Below are 15,403 nucleotides of genomic sequence, written 5' to 3' on the forward strand. Positions count from 1 at the left end.
ATTAAGAGAACAAGTTATACCTCAAGTGAAAAAGTTTAAATATGAAAGCTATTATTCAACATAAGATACAAGTTGGATGATTTAATTGAAAAAAGACTAAGAGTTATTTTTGATTGTAAAGTGCTTAATAAACTTAAAGAAAAGTTTTATAAAACTGCTATAAAACTAGTCACATTATATAATAGTAAATGCTAAGCTTTAATAGAATAACATGTGCATAAAATTGAAGTAACAGAGATGAAAATGTTGATATGGATGTGTAGGCATGCACATAAAAAATAAAATTCAAAATGAGCATATGCGAAAAAAAGTGAGCATAGCACATATTGAGAGAAAAATGGTAGAAAATCATTCACAATGATTTGAACATGTATTGAGAAAATCATGGAGGCATCAATGAAAAGAGTGAAATGAATAATTTTAGATATGCTAAAAAGGATAAGGGAGGGCTAAAAAGAATATTTATAAAAGTTTTTGATTGAGACCTTTTAGTTAATAACATTTTTAAAAATTTGATAAATAATAGAATATAATAGAGTCGTATAATTCATGTAGTTAACCTTACTTAATGAGATAAGGCTTGTTGCTATTGTATATTTTTTTCGAACAAAATGTATCAAGAATAGATTAATATTTTTTTCTCCAACAATAGTAAAGCATGCTTTGTGTTACTGTGTCCTCATACTTTTTTTGTTTTGGTCAAATACTATACGAGAAGAAAAACTCCACTTTATCTTACATTTTTTATTTAGAAAAATTGAATTTCACGTGGAACGTTCTTACAAATAACTTCATGTTTAAGTTGTTTAACTAACAGATGATGTCACCTAGCCAATTTGTATTTCTATAAATCAACAAGCTTTTTTTTTGAAAAAAATAATTCATTATAATTTTTTCGTTTCAAGCATGTTAATAAACTTCTATTCCTTCTTCGGCAAATAAAAAGATTCCGAGAATATCATTGAACATAAAAAGATTCGGAGAGTATCATTGAAGGACTCTTAAATATCTCTGACAACGACTTTCTTTTTTGGCCAAACAAAAAAGTAAATATTCACAATTAACAAGTAAATATTCTTAATTAACACGTAAAGTGTAAGTTTTAAAAGGGCATACCATCAGTCTTAATTCTTATCTGATATTAAATTTTTTAAACGTTTCTCATTAATATTCTCCCTTTCATAGTTTGGACTTTAGAGTTTTTTTGGGCTATTGGGACTTTGGAGTTGTAAATTGTAAAATATATAATCATTTAAGGGTTCGGCGTCCGCCCATCAAATAATGAGCCCTCGTTCCTTTGAATCCGAAAATTGGAGTTATGATCCAACACGGTGCAGCCCACCAGAGCCTAGTTAAACACTGTCGCTTATCTTCACGAAACCTTCGTCACTTTCTACCTCCTGTGAGAGCGCAGTTTTCCATCTTCGGCTCCGCAGCCACGGTATCTTCCTCTTCAGCTTGCATTCGATCTTTCTGTAAAGTATGGTGTTATGTATATATTAGATATTTTGTTCCGTGTTATTGCAGATTATATCGGAGAAGAATCGCAAGGAGATCTGCAAATATCTCTTCAAAGGTTTCTTTAAATTTCTCCATTATGTGCATTTTTCTAAAACCGTTATGAGCCTTTTGTTTGCAGAGGGAAGTTTTTCATTTGGATAAAAAATTGGGAAATAAGTGCGTGCATAGATGTTTTTGAATCTATGATGTATCCGGCTATTTGGACATCAACGCAGTCTAGTTAATTATAATGCTTCAGCGTCGGTGATTCTTTGTTTATTTTGCTCTATTTTCTTTCTTTTCTTTTATTTTCAATTCCTTCTGATCAGTATTTCAAAGCCTTTAAAAGTATCTCAGTGCGGTGTTCTTACTGATCAAGTGTAATTCTGATTCATTATTGGTTAACATTCTGATTTGCTATCTGTGTTAACTGTTCAGATTTACACAATGGTGTTTTCAATTTTTCTAGAGGGAGTATGTTATGCGAAGAAGGTTTATAATCTTTCAAAACTCCCGGAGATCGATGTCCCAAATCTGCAGGTCATTAAGCTGATGCAGAGCTTCAAATCCATGGAATATGTTCGTGAGACTTTTGCATGGATACATTAATATTGATTTGTCACAAACGATGGAATCGAATATTTAAGGACATACCTTAATCTGCCATCAGAAATTGTGCCTGCTACCTTGAAGAAAACACCTAAACCAGTCGGTAGGCCATTCGGGGGCCCACCTGGTGATCGCCCACGGCAACAAAGAGAATCATCTTATGTTGCAATTTATAGTGTATTCTTTATTTCCAGCTTGTGTGTATCAATCAATCTGATTGTTTTGTTCTGTAGCGGTCCTCCTCGGTTTGAAGGAGGTTCAAGGTTTGGTGACCGTGATGGATACCGTGGAGGCCCTGGAGGATCTTCTGGTGAATTTGGTGGTGACAAAGGAGGAGCTCCGGCAGATTACCAGCCATCATTTAGGGTAAGTGTTCATCTGTGTCTGTATGTTTCTATCAACTATGCTTCTTCAGTTTTCTCCGAGGCAGAAATTGGGAAAGCAGGGTATTTTAATTCTAGACAAGGAGCAACATGCTTTTGGTTGATGGAAAGAGACTTTTCATTTGAACTTTTAATTTTTCTTGGTGGTGTGATACTTCTTCAAGTAGCCATTTCTTTTGTATTGCACTGGGGATTTCTTAATAGCTTATACTCTCTACATGTATTTTCGAGGATTTTTAGAGTACGTTTACTCCCCATGGTCGCAATTTTTTTCAACTTGCAATCCCGTATATATTCTCATTATGGTTTGTATATAACTGTCACTGCCTCGGGAAATAGTATAAAGTATTTAGAATGATATTAGTTCCTTCATTTTGGCACGAAAAAACCTTATCTATTTTTTTTTTAAGTGATATTAGTATGGGTAGCTAGTGATTCTAGTCACTCATGAATATAGTTTATGCAAAACTTTTTTTCTGAAGGTCATATAATGCAAGCAATCATTTTAAGAACTTAAAATAAGCATGAAATTGCTTCTCACCCGGTGCTGGTGCTGTAACTAATAATGCAGGTACCTGCTGCACGGCCCTCGCTTTGGAAGAAGTGGCGGAGGTTTTGGGGCGGCACCTGGTACCAGCTTTTTATAGAGGACATTATTTTCGTGCTCACGTTTACCATAGTGCTGTTTATCTATAATTTTAAAATTAGTATTTAATTGCGCACACCTATAACTTGTTCTTCTATTCAGCTTTTTGGATTAGCATTAATTTCAGTATATACATGTATTAATGATTTTTAATAATCATCTTCATTTGTTTTTCGCCCTTTCGACGAAGAGAAATATCGAAAGCGGGCACGGTCATTTTTTTCCCCCTTAAAAATTTGTTCTTTAAATAAGCTCTAACACGTTTCTTCGACAGACTTAAAATTGTCGGAGGAATCCGTTCGTCCCTCATTTAAAAAAACAAAAAAAAAAAAGGTCAGAGCATAACTGTGTAATCCAGAAACAGACATAGATCATCTTCTCATTTTCCACTTCAGTTGGAGTAGACGTTTGAAAAGGAGGCGGAAAGGTTTTGTTTCTATTAAACGTATTAAAATGCCAATTGACAAGGTACATGCGCGACGCAACGACACACTTACGAAACCAAATTACAAGCCCACCCAGAAATACCAGAGAAAGGACCCAAACTACAGAAAGTAACGACAAAACAAAACAGAACTCATGCCAGAAACAACCCGCATGCACCATAATATTTTCCCGATATAAGTACTAAATTTATAAACAGTGGACATAAAAGCGTTCTGCCTTCAGTCCACTTCCTCCATCTTGCTCTCCTCCCCACCATCTTCTTCCAGGGCAGGCATGTCTTCATCGTCCCCACCAGTTTCTTCCTCATCAATGCTGAGACCCAGCTTCAGCATCCTGTGAATTCTTGCAGCGAAAGTGTTAGGATCATCCAGGCTGAATCCAGAGGTCAGCAGAGCCGTCTCGAATAGAAGCAACACGAGGTCCTTCACCGACTTGTCATTCTTGTCCGCTGCTGCTCTTTTCCTCAGCTCTTCCATAATCCCATTGTCTGGGTTGATCTCCATCGTCTTCTTGCTAGACATGTAGGATCCCATGCTAGTATCTCTCAAGGCCTGAGCCTTCATAATCCTCTCCATATTCGCAGTCCAGCCATATTCACCTGTCACCAAACAGCATGGTGAATCCACAATCCTATCGGACACCACAACCTTCTCCACTCGGTCTCCCAGAATGTCCTTCATTGTCCTGCAGAGTTCCTCAAAAGACTTCTTCTTCTCTTCTTTCTTCTTTTTCTCTTCCTCACTTTCATCATCCAGTTTCAATCCTTCCTTCGTCGCTGACACCAACTTCTTGCCATCGTATTCTTTCAACTGCCCCACAGCGTACTCATCAATTGCATCCACCATAAAGAGCACCTCATAACCCCTCTTCTTGAGTCTCTCCAAGAATGGAGAGTTCTCTACAGCCTTCTTGCTCTCTCCAGTGATGTAGTAAATGTCCTTCTGGCCCTCCTTCATTCTGGTAACGTAGTCCTTCAAGCTTGTCATCTCATCTCCACTCTTTGTGGAATGGTATCGGAGCAGATCGGCTAATTTGGCTCGGTTTTGGCTATCCTCGTGGATGCCCAACTTCAAGTTCTTCGAGAAGGCATCATAGAATTTGTTGTAATCCTCCTTGTTCTCAGCAATCTCATTAAACATCTCAATGCACTTCTTCACGAGATTCTTCCTGATCACCTTCAATATTTTGTTCTGTTGCAGCATCTCACGAGAGATGTTCAGGGGCAAGTCATCAGAATCAACAACACCTTTGACGAATCCAAGGTATTCAGGGATGAGCTCCTCGCAGTTGTCCATAATGAAAACCCTCCTAACATAAAGCTTGATGTTGTTCATCTTCTTCCTGGTGTCGAAGAGATCAAAAGGTGCTCTTCTTGGTACAAAGAGAATGGCCTTGAACTCAAGCTGACCCTCCACAGAGAAGTGCTTGACAGCCAGGTGGTCTTCCCAGTCATTGGTCAGGCTTTTATAGAAGGCAGCATATTCTTCCTTCGTAATTTCTTCTGGCTTGCGCAGCCAGATTGGCTTCTGTTTGTTGATGAGTTGCCATTCGTGGGAAACCTCCTTAATCTTCTTCTTCTTCGATTTGGTCTCTTTCTCTTCATCGACTTCTTCAACTTCTCCTTCTTCCTCCTTCTTCGGCTCATCCTCTTCGTCGTCACTGATTTCTTTCTCAGTTGTCTTCTCAGTCCAGAGGTAGATGGGGTAACTAATAAATTCAGAGTGTTTCTTCACAAGGTCTTTGATTCTCCTCTCCTCCAAGTATTCCAACTGTTAAGGCACCAAACGATAAGGTTAACCAACTACTCAAATAACAAAGGAAAAATATTGCTCAAACGGATAACTTTACTTACCTGATCCTCTTTAAGGAACAAGGTAATTTTGGTTCCTCTTCCTAGTTGCTCGCCGTTGACATCCCGAGTAACGGTGAAGGAACCGCCGGCTTGTGATTCCCAAATGTATTGTTCATCATCATTGTGCTTTGTGGTCACAATGACCTTCTCGGCAACAAGGTAAGCTGAATAGAAACCAACTCCAAACTGACCAATCATGCTCACATCAGCACCAGCCTGCAACGCCTCCATAAATTCCTTGGTCCCAGACCTGGCTATGGTACCCAAATTGTTGACCAGATCTGTAACAGATAAAATTAGACACTTCTCAGTAAACCATTTGACATAGAAACACCCTCAATGAAGCCTACAACGGTTTAAAATGCATTACCTGCTTTTGTCATCCCAATACCACTGTCGATGATGGACAGAGTTTTGTTTGCCTTGTCAGGCACGAGTCTAATAAAGAGCTCTGGTTGGCCATCGAGTTTACTCTTGTCTGTTAAACTCTCAAATCGAATTTTATCCAGAGCCTACATTATATAAACACAAAACAATTCAGATTCGCCATCTCGCTTCGTAAAGAGAGACAGCGAAAACCAAAAACAAAACTCAATACAACCAACCGCTTCTTCTACTTTGGGCGAAGTAATTGCGCCTTAACATTTCATCACCCACAACTAGACGTTTACAAATTCTAAACCAGATTAGAAAAGTTAACAAACACCAGAAAGGATATTAAAACCAAATATATTCATAAGACTACCATGCTCTAATACATCCAAATAATTTACACATAGCCATTTTATCTCCGAAATCATACGACCGTGATCTAATACAGCCAAATTAATCTTGCCATTTTATCTCCCAAATAAAGATTCAAAAGCATAGTGAAACGGCATGAAAATTTACTCATACAGGGGAACTTGAAAACTTCGAGGAGAGTGTAAGACTTACATCGGATGCATTGCTAATGAGCTCACGAAGAAAAATTTCCTTGTTGCTGTAGAAAGTATTGATGATCAAGCTAAGAAGCTGGTTGATCTCAGCCTGAAAGGCAAAGGTCTCAGCGTCAGCCATCTGAACATCCGCCATTGAAACTCGAACAAGGCCGCTAGCAGAAACGACGTGAGAGCTCAAACGAGGTCACGGAAGAGAAAAGCCTGATATCTCCTTGAAGTGCTTATCGTTTGGTATTGATGATTTTCTAGAGAAAAAGGAAGGGTATTTATAGAACAAAGCGTTTGGAGGGAAGGATTTCTGTTTTTCATGTTCTGGATTCTTCTACCTTTCTCTGGATCATCTCTTTGCGTGATTTTAGAGGAGAGGATGTTCGAGTAACTAGAAACGGTGTCGTTTGTCAACTAGGAATGGGAAGGTTCGGGAAATCGAGCCATCTTGCTCATTCCGGAATTTTTCCCTCATGTTCAGTGTTCTAAATTGACGCGGTTCGTTAGAATCACTAGGACCCTGACATCCATTTTCCCTTCACTTTCCTGGTGACTTAAATTTTAACGACTTTAATTTAATTTAATTATAAATAAATAAATTTAATTTTAAGCTATATGATTAGAGTTTTTTTTTGGCCAATATACAGTCAGAGTTCTCTCTGAAAATTTTATCGCTGCAATAGGAAAAAGTGAAAATAATTTATTTTATACTTCCTTTATTTTTATATATAAAAAATCTTTTAAAATTTTTTTTCTTAAATATAAGGGTTGTTATCATTTTTTTAATAAATGAATTATTATACCTTTATTAAATTGGAATGAGAAAAAAAATACTTTTATTAATTTATTTTAAAATAAAAGACTCATTTTTTATTTACAATAATTAAGGATAAATTAAAATATTATTATAATTTTAATTAAATAATAAATTTTTATTGATTTATATAATTTAATTAAAAATATTTTATATATAAGTACGAAGGAGATAAAATATTAATTATTTTACCAGATATAAGTTATTAAATCTAAACCAAATAAATTTCATCTAACATCTAATAATCAAAGGTAAATGGCAAGGGAAGTGGGAAGTTTATGCACTGGTGTTCGCAGTGACGTCATAAACTATACAATCCATTTTTGGGGCACGAGACAATTTTTTAGGAAAATTACATTTATGGACCACCAATTTATATTGTCATATAAAACCAAGCTTTTTTTTTAAAAAAAAGGTAAATAGGTGAAAATACTGTCACAGTACAGTTCGAAAGGTTGATAGTAAATTAGTTGTATATTATAAATATGAAAGTTTTTTATGAATATTCAAGGATTGGTTCTAAACCATAAAGTTCGCTTTTTTTAAAAAAAATATTGGAATGTTAGTGGCATTGTAGCATATATTCCTTCAGTATAAAATATAAAATATTTTTTGAAAGGTTGAATTTTAAATAATATAGGTCATTTTTTATTTTTTTAAATATAATTATTATCCTCTTTTCATTCTCATTTTGAATAAATAATTTTATATTTATTTTACAATAAAACACTCAATTAAATAAGGTAAATATAAAAAGATAGTGTTAATTTAAAGATAGATAATTACTTTATGAAAGAGTAAAATTTAATTAAAAATATCTTATATTTTTTAATAAAGGGAGTAAGTGATAAACTGTGAAAGTAATTGTATCTATTCTTTTGGAAAAAAAATTCCAACAAAATTGACACCCGTTTAAAAATATGGTTGTATACAGGTACTTTATTAATCACTATTTGCATCTAATCTTTTAGAATTTACAAACTTTCTAAAATTTACAATTAGTTTCAACTAATCTAAATTTGCATCTAGATTTCCAGAAGTTGCAACTGAACTTTTCAAGTTTAGGTAGATTATATAATACTTCATTCGTTCAAAAATATAAAATATTTTTGAGAAGTTGAATGTTTAAAAATATAAAACATTTTTTAGATGTGCAGTTATTATCTTTTTTTAAAAGTGTTCCTATTGATAATAACTTTATATTTATTGTAAGGTGTTTAATAGGATTGAATATGAAAATATAAGGTTAGTTGAAAAATAGATAAATACTTTATTGAGATGAGATTCTATTAAAAATGTCTTATATTTATGGATACAGAGAGTAGCCTTTAACCCTCTTTTTTGTAGTTATTTGAGATTGAGATGCAATAGGCTTTAAACCTCATGTTTAAACAATCATTTAAGATAATTTTTTTCTTTAGAATTAAATATAGTACTTCTATTTCCATCTTGAAAAATTTTAGGTAGACTAAATGCATTATATCATTTGTGATTTGTCTAATAAAAAATAAAAATATGACATTTAGATGACGTTAAATATAAATTGATTCTGACATTAATGATAGTAGAAAGAGAAAAAATAAAAAATTAAATATACATTCTGTTATAAAAACAAAATCAATTAAAAAAATGTCACATAATATCTTATTTAGATTATTTAAAATATTTTAATTCGACATACTATAAATGATGTAGTACACCAAATCTACTTAAGTATTTCTCCTTCTATCTTTGTTATAATTTGTTCAATAGAATTTTATAAAATACATCAAAATATTTTTTTAAAAAAATATCTATCTATTATATAATATAAAGTTATACAATTTATATCGTCAATAATAAAATTACATAATCATTATATTCTAATAAAAAATAATTCAATAATACAAATGAAATTATATATATATATATTTTGAAATTATTGATCAATTAGCTTAACACCAAACATGGCTTATATTGATATCCAAGCAAGGCATGTATGATAAACATTCTCTCAGTCCTTGAACACTATTTCAAGTATGTAATATAGGGGTAGGCTTCTCTATTTTGAGCAATTTCTCTTATGCCTCTCCATTTCCTTGGAACGATGTTGTTTGATGTGAAACTCATTAAATTCAATTTTTGTGCTCAACACTCGACCATTCATTTTATTATTTACACTTGGCCATTTGGGAAGGAAAGGCGAGAACCTCATTGATGTGAAACAGAAAAGAGGAAAAGGGAGGAGAGAGAAGAGATAAAGGAGGAGGAAGAAAAAACTGTATAACTCTTATTCAAATGTCAAAAACTAAATACAATGGAAGAACCCTAGAGCTATTTATAGAGCCCTAGAATTAATAAAAATAATAATAAATCTAAATTTAAATTAAATCATAATATAAAAGATGAAAATAAGGTATCTAGCTAGGCTAGATATCTTATTTTATTTGAGATAATACTTAAAGATAAAATAAATCTAAGATACTAAAGAAATAATAATAATCCCTAGATATTAAATCAAATCTTAATACCCTAAATCAAATCAAATGCAATTTTCATCACTCATTCTTCCTTGCTATCCATTTCCTCGTGTGAAGGCTTTCCCTTTCTTCTTGTTGGCTTCCACCCCTATGCTGTTCAAGAGGGTCTTCATCGTCAGCGTTAGCCTAGATGCTTCATCTTCAGCGACATCTTCATCAAATTCGAGAGTCCTTCTCGTCGATGAATGTTTGAGAGCTTCACCCATGTTTCATCCTTAATTCTTCATCGCTCTTTGTGGTAAGTATGAAATTAGTTATTAAGATAATGTATTTTTTTTAAAAAAATAAAAGCTATGATCTATGATTCTCTTGTTTAATTGAGTTGAGAATAATTGATCTGTTAGTATTTAAAATCATTAGGAGAATCCAATATTGATCATGGGTGTTTTGTTAGTTCTTATTTTTGGGTGTTTTAAAGATATGTACTACTGGGAATTCAAATTGTCTACAAATTTTGGGAAGTATCATCCTTCTTGAATTAAGATAATGTATTTTTTTAAAAAAATAAAAGCTATGATATGTGATTCCCCTGTTTAATTGAGCTGAGAGTAACTAATCTGTTAGTGTTTAAAATCATTGGGAGAATTCAATATTGATCATGGGTGTTTTGTTAGTGCTTGTTTCTGAGTGTTCTGAAGATGTGCGCTACTATGAATTTTATTGTTCTGCAAATTTTGGTAAGTATCATCCTTTTTGGATGTAATGTTTAATGACATTTTCTAAAAAAAAACTAAAGAAGAAGTTATAATTCTAGGCGGCATCAATCACTTAGCTTAATAGATTTTTTTTTAATCTTAGCTTTGAAAGTTAGTTTCCTTAAGCTTATTGAACCTATGCTAGATATATTGCTTGTCAGCTTATGTCACTTTTTCCTTTAAAGAGGGGTTGAGAAAATTCATATCTAATTGTTAGATATATTTGGAATTCATTTCTTTTTTATTCTCTTCCATTTTGTTTGCTGCATGATCTGAGGCATCAATTTTTTGCTTTGTTACCTATTTAACCATATGTTTCTTTGGCCATAAATTGAGATTTCATAAAGTGTACTTCTGCATTCAGATAGTGTGATAGATAATGGCAATGATTATACAATGTGAAATTGGAATTGCAGTTTAGAAATGAAGTAGTAAATGGGATCAACTAATGAGGTATGAACAAAATGAGCTACATGACTCAAAAGAGAACAACCTAAGAGTGGCAAGTGTTGTACAATAAATTAATAAGCAACCATCACTAAAAAGAGAGAAACCCAATAGTAGTAAGTGGTATACAATATCATTCAATGAGCAACTATCACCAACAAGAGAGTAGCCCCAAGAGTGCCAAGTGCTGTATAATCATCCAATGAGCAACCATCACCAAAAGAGAGCAATTCAAGAGCAGACTACTATAAAATATCATTCAATGAGCAACCATTACCAAAAAGAGAGTAGCCCATAGGTAGTAAGTGTTGTACAATCATCCAATAAGCAGTTTTCACTAAAAAATTAGCAACTCAAGTGTAATAGAAGAAATGACTAGAATAAAAAGAACTAAACTGTGACTTATTTAGGAGGTAGATAGTTGGATTGTGAACCTGTATTTGTACCAAATGGTGTGAATAAATATTGTATTGTATTGAAATTGTAATGTGTAATAAAAGTTATATTGATTTAAATAAAGTGACTTAATTTTCCAATCAAATGTTGTAATTTACCATTTGTAAATACTTGACTGAATTCAAGTGTTTCAAGTGAAGTCATATCACAATCAAGTGTTGCCTACAATGAATAAAATAAAAGGTATGATATAATGTGTATGTTCTAAGTCAACAAACTAATACGAGTGTTAGGTACCATCAAAAAATTGGTATAAGATACTTGACTTGGAATAGGTGTATCTAAGATCATATGATCATAACATGCTTGAGTTGATGAGGTAGCTCTTTTAGGTACATCCAAGATCATAGGATTATATTGTTATTGATGATGTTGTAATTAGGGAAAAAATGAAACCATGAATACCTTATAAGCATGTTGTACTTGAAAAAAGAATAAAACCATGATGTACTTTAAAAGAATAAGGAATTCATTACTTTATGATGCTTCGTTAGAGGTCTTGTCTAATTGTGAGGCTTTCTTAGTAGCTTGTGAAATTTACTTGGAGCTTTTAACACTTCTTTTTGGAATAGACTCATCCGCCCAACTTCTATACTGTTTTTTTTTTTGTCTTTTTACCTTCTCTCTTTTTAAACCCTACCACTTTACCATCACCCTTATTATCTTCAAGGACATAATCACTCTTATAATTCTCTTCACCATCCCCAATACACCTTGATGACTGTTTTATGTGAAGCTTAATCACTTTCTTTGTAAGCTCCAATACACCTTGATGAACTAGAGAAAACGTCCCTAGACTTTCTGATGCATCACTAGCTAACTTAACAAGCATGGGGCATAATCCCTATATCTTCTTGACCTTTCTAGTTTTGGATCGACCTTAATATGCTTTGCCTTTAAATCATACATTATACTGCATCTAGCTTCTATTGTCCACCTCTTTATTATATATTTTTCTAAGAGTAACTTGATATCATGTTTATACAATACTCTCAATGCATGACAACATAATATGCCCACTCATTTAAATTTTTTGCAACTACAAGTAATTGTCTCAATTGAAAAATCAAATGTCAAACTATATTCACCTCTCCTATTAACCATGGTGATGACATAATCAAACAAGGCAGTACCATCTTCCTCATCTCCATTTTTGTTTCTTTCATTTCTTTCTTTTATACATGCAGTATCACGTAGATTACACTGGACTTGGAACAAGTCAAAACTTGGTCAAGTGTAGACCTTAGAAAGCTGACAAAGCATACATAAATTTTACAATATCAACCTTGGCAACTTATCATGTGTCTCAAATTCATGTTCTAATTCCTTATAGCGTTTGTCCTCTATAACTTGTTCAAACTATTGAAAGAATTGGTTTATATTTAACTTAGGATTTGTGCAACTCTTTACATATGAATTGATACTTTCACTTATTCGAGTACTTCTCATACCAAGTGTCCTTAAGCTTTTTATATAGCATGCTGCTGCCTATATCTCTTTTATTTCATACATGGACCTCAACCATGTGTTTTCTCCTATATCATGCTTTAATAATAATTCTTGCTATGCTTCCTTAAATTTTGTTTCATCCCAATAATGATACATGCAATTGTTAAAATTGCTTGTGATATGAGAATCATCCTTTTTTGAGTTTTTAAGGTGCTTTATTACATTCCTTAAAATATGCCATGTACACAAGCAATGCTTCACTTCAAGCATCATTTCTTGTAATGCTCGTGCCATTACAACATCTTAGTTAATAAAGACTATTAGTAGCTTCACATTTTTGTATGCACGCAAAAATGTCTCAAAGAGCTATTTAAAACTTTCAATAGTCTCATCATATAATAATGCAGCTCTAAATATCACTCCTTCTTTATAATGGTTCATGCCAGAAAAAATAACTAGAGGCCTATGGTCATGATATGTGCAATAAGTTGTATTAAGTGAAACTTCTCCAAAGTAAGCATAATTAATCAACATGCGTGCATCAACCCAAAACACATTTGTTACTTGCTCCTCCAAGTCCATTTAATGAGCATGAAAAAAAGATAGATTTTTAGCTAATTGATCTTCAAAGTAGCGAAAGATACATCTAGCTTCCTCGAATGACATGGCTTGTCGCCTTCTTGAATTAAGATAATTTTTTGCATTAACTCTTGTAAATCCCAAACCAGTTCGGCCTCTTGCATATTCACTCATTAAATTAAAAGCTGATTTTTAATTAATTCCAGCTTTGTTAGCCGCTTCTAATTCAAATGCTTGAGCCGGTGTTATTTCATAAAATGATCAAAACATGTGAATAGCTTCAAGAGACTGGAGGGAATGATTATGATCTAGAAAAACCTCACTTATTTTGTACTTTTGATTTACTTATATAACTTTCATTCTAGCTTTGCAACACGTTCTTGACTCTGGTCTAGGCTTCATGATGTTTTTAACTCATTTATCTAGTTTTCGCACCCCTTCTTTATAACAAACAAATAAGTAGAATGAATATGACCCATCTTTTTTACTTTTATTAAATCTCTCTTTTCGAGCACTAAAACCTGTTCTTCTACCATAATTACTCCAAAATTCCCATGCATCTTCTATATTGTCAAATTCAAGATCAAGTCTAAGAGTCAAATTTATATCCACAATATAAACCTGCAAAACTAACTGATAAACCCAAGATTAAGTATACTTACATATATATGTAAATAATATACAGATTATAGGAACAATATATATATAAACTATAAATAAAGAGCCATCATGTATACAATAAAAGAGTTGAACACATTCAAAACAGAGATATATAAAACCGAAAGGTAGGTTGAAACCATATAAAATCAAAGAGATATTAAGGCAAAGAGATGAAGCTATATATATATATATTACAAAAATAGAGGTATAAAAACTAATAGTAAAGCTACCGGCATATGTATAAAACTAAAGAATATACAATATCGTAAAAAACTGAAGAAGCAAGCAACCACCAAATATAAGTAAATGAAAACCATCCACTACCCTTCTCATAGATGAATGTAACAAGATTTTACTCACCAAGATCCAAGTTCAACAAAATCTTTTTTCTTGGTTGGCAATTTCTTCTCATGCACTTGGATGAAGTTTTTTTGGAGGCAAACCCATGAATTTCCTGCTCTGAAACCAAGACTTTTGAAAGCAGAAGAATAGGAAAATAAATACAACAATGATGAAGGGCTGGGATTATTTCATAAAATGAATGGCGTAGATCTTTTTTACCAGCTAAAACGGTGTGTTTAAAGGAAATGGAGAGATAGAGGAGAAATAGCTCAATGGAGAGAAGTCGATCCCTATAATATACAATATTTTTAAAATCAAACTAGATATTAAATCAAAAGGGCTAATGATTCATAGTTTTTATAGTCTAATCGGGTTAGACTAATGGTCGAACCGATAATGTAATAATTATATAAAATAATATTAAATATATATAATAAATACAAGAAAAAAATTTATAATATGTTAAGAAAATGTCATAACATGATTGTAATTAAATAATATTATAAATTATAATTTTATAACTTGTCAAATATAGATAGTGAATTCAAAAGTATCTGTACTTTCATTTATAATTGTCAACATCCTTATAAAAAAAATGATCTTAAATCATATTTTGTACATGTAAATTGTCTGAAAATAAAATTTGCTTTTTCTAAGATTTAGATATTGAATTTTTTTTAATTTTTTTAATATTATGTTTAAAACCTTTTGGTTTTTTTGAAAATCACTCCAATTTCTAATTCAACTTTGATTTTTTAATTCAATAATGGCTTAATTCTAATCCAATCTAATTCAATTATAAAAATAATTTTTTAATCCAAACCAAGCTGTTAATGACTTCAATCGACAGTCCGATCATCTTGTTTAGTCTAATTTTTAAATCATTGATAATATACATTCGGTTAACTTAATGGAGAAAAGCAGACGACAAAGATGAACTTTTCATCGGTCTCAATTCTCAAATTTTTCGTGTTAAGAGGTAGTTCGTATTTCATTATTCTTGTCCATCGTTGAAAGCTCGCAGTCAATTGCCTTATTTTCGTGTTAATTTGGAACTTTGTGTACTAGAAGCTTCA

The 15,403-nt window shown here is 32.5% G+C and overlaps 2 protein-coding genes across 6 annotated transcripts; one reads left to right on the plus strand and one right to left on the minus strand.

Moving 5' to 3' along the window:
• The first annotated feature begins 1,028 nt into the window (after nucleotides 1-1,028).
• Nucleotides 1,029-3,354, plus strand: LOC129292835 (uncharacterized). 5 transcript variants are annotated; one of them, XR_008589016.1, is made up of 5 exons: nucleotides 1,029-1,441; nucleotides 1,528-1,576; nucleotides 1,970-2,079; nucleotides 2,343-2,475; nucleotides 3,064-3,354. XR_008589016.1 is itself a non-coding variant. In XM_054930493.1 (4 exons), exons 1-4 carry the CDS (start codon nucleotides 1,319-1,321, stop codon nucleotides 3,137-3,139), a joined length of 381 nt encoding a protein of 126 aa, XP_054786468.1. In that variant the 5' UTR covers nucleotides 1,287-1,318; the 3' UTR covers nucleotides 3,140-3,354. The 5 variants fall into 5 exon arrangements, 1 of the variants encoding a protein (XP_054786468.1); XR_008589015.1 differs by having other exon boundaries at nucleotides 1,285-1,441; nucleotides 1,970-2,475; XM_054930493.1 differs by lacking the exon at nucleotides 1,970-2,079 and having other exon boundaries at nucleotides 1,287-1,441.
• A 199-nt stretch (nucleotides 3,355-3,553) lies between these two features.
• Nucleotides 3,554-6,773, minus strand: LOC129292834 (heat shock protein 83). The gene is made up of 4 exons (XM_054930492.1): nucleotides 6,374-6,773; nucleotides 5,808-5,949; nucleotides 5,438-5,718; nucleotides 3,554-5,354 (listed from the first exon to the last, which is right to left on the minus strand). Exons 1-4 carry the CDS (start codon nucleotides 6,509-6,511, stop codon nucleotides 3,804-3,806), a joined length of 2,112 nt encoding a protein of 703 aa, XP_054786467.1. The 5' UTR covers nucleotides 6,512-6,773; the 3' UTR covers nucleotides 3,554-3,803.
• Nucleotides 6,774-15,403: the final 8,630 nt, after the last annotated feature.

This window comes from Prosopis cineraria, unplaced genomic scaffold (assembly GCF_029017545.1).
Source record: "Prosopis cineraria cultivar Desert tree isolate PC_DT_omini unplaced genomic scaffold, ASM2901754v1 PC14, whole genome shotgun sequence".
NCBI classification, from domain to species: Eukaryota; Viridiplantae; Streptophyta; class Magnoliopsida; order Fabales; family Fabaceae; genus Prosopis; species Prosopis cineraria.

Excerpts from the sequence above, each read along its gene's own strand:
- LOC129292835 (XM_054930493.1), top strand. The coding sequence starts at position 1,319 with ATGATCCAACACGGTGCAGCCCACCAGAGCCTAGTTAAACACTGTCGC. Across the intron at positions 1,577-2,342 it reads CTGCAAATATCTCTTCAAAG|CGGTCCTCCTCGGTTTGAAG; the intron begins GTTTCTTTAAAT and ends TTTGTTCTGTAG. Across the intron at positions 2,476-3,063 it reads ATTACCAGCCATCATTTAGG|GTACCTGCTGCACGGCCCTC; the intron begins GTAAGTGTTCAT and ends CTAATAATGCAG.
- LOC129292834 (XM_054930492.1), bottom strand. The coding sequence starts at position 6,511 with ATGGCGGATGTTCAGATGGCTGACGCTGAGACCTTTGCCTTTCAGGCT. Across the intron at positions 5,950-6,373 it reads TCATTAGCAATGCATCCGAT|GCTCTGGATAAAATTCGATT; the intron begins GTAAGTCTTACA and ends TATATAATGTAG. Across the intron at positions 5,355-5,437 it reads TGTTCCTTAAAGAGGATCAG|TTGGAATACTTGGAGGAGAG; the intron begins GTAAGTAAAGTT and ends GTGCCTTAACAG.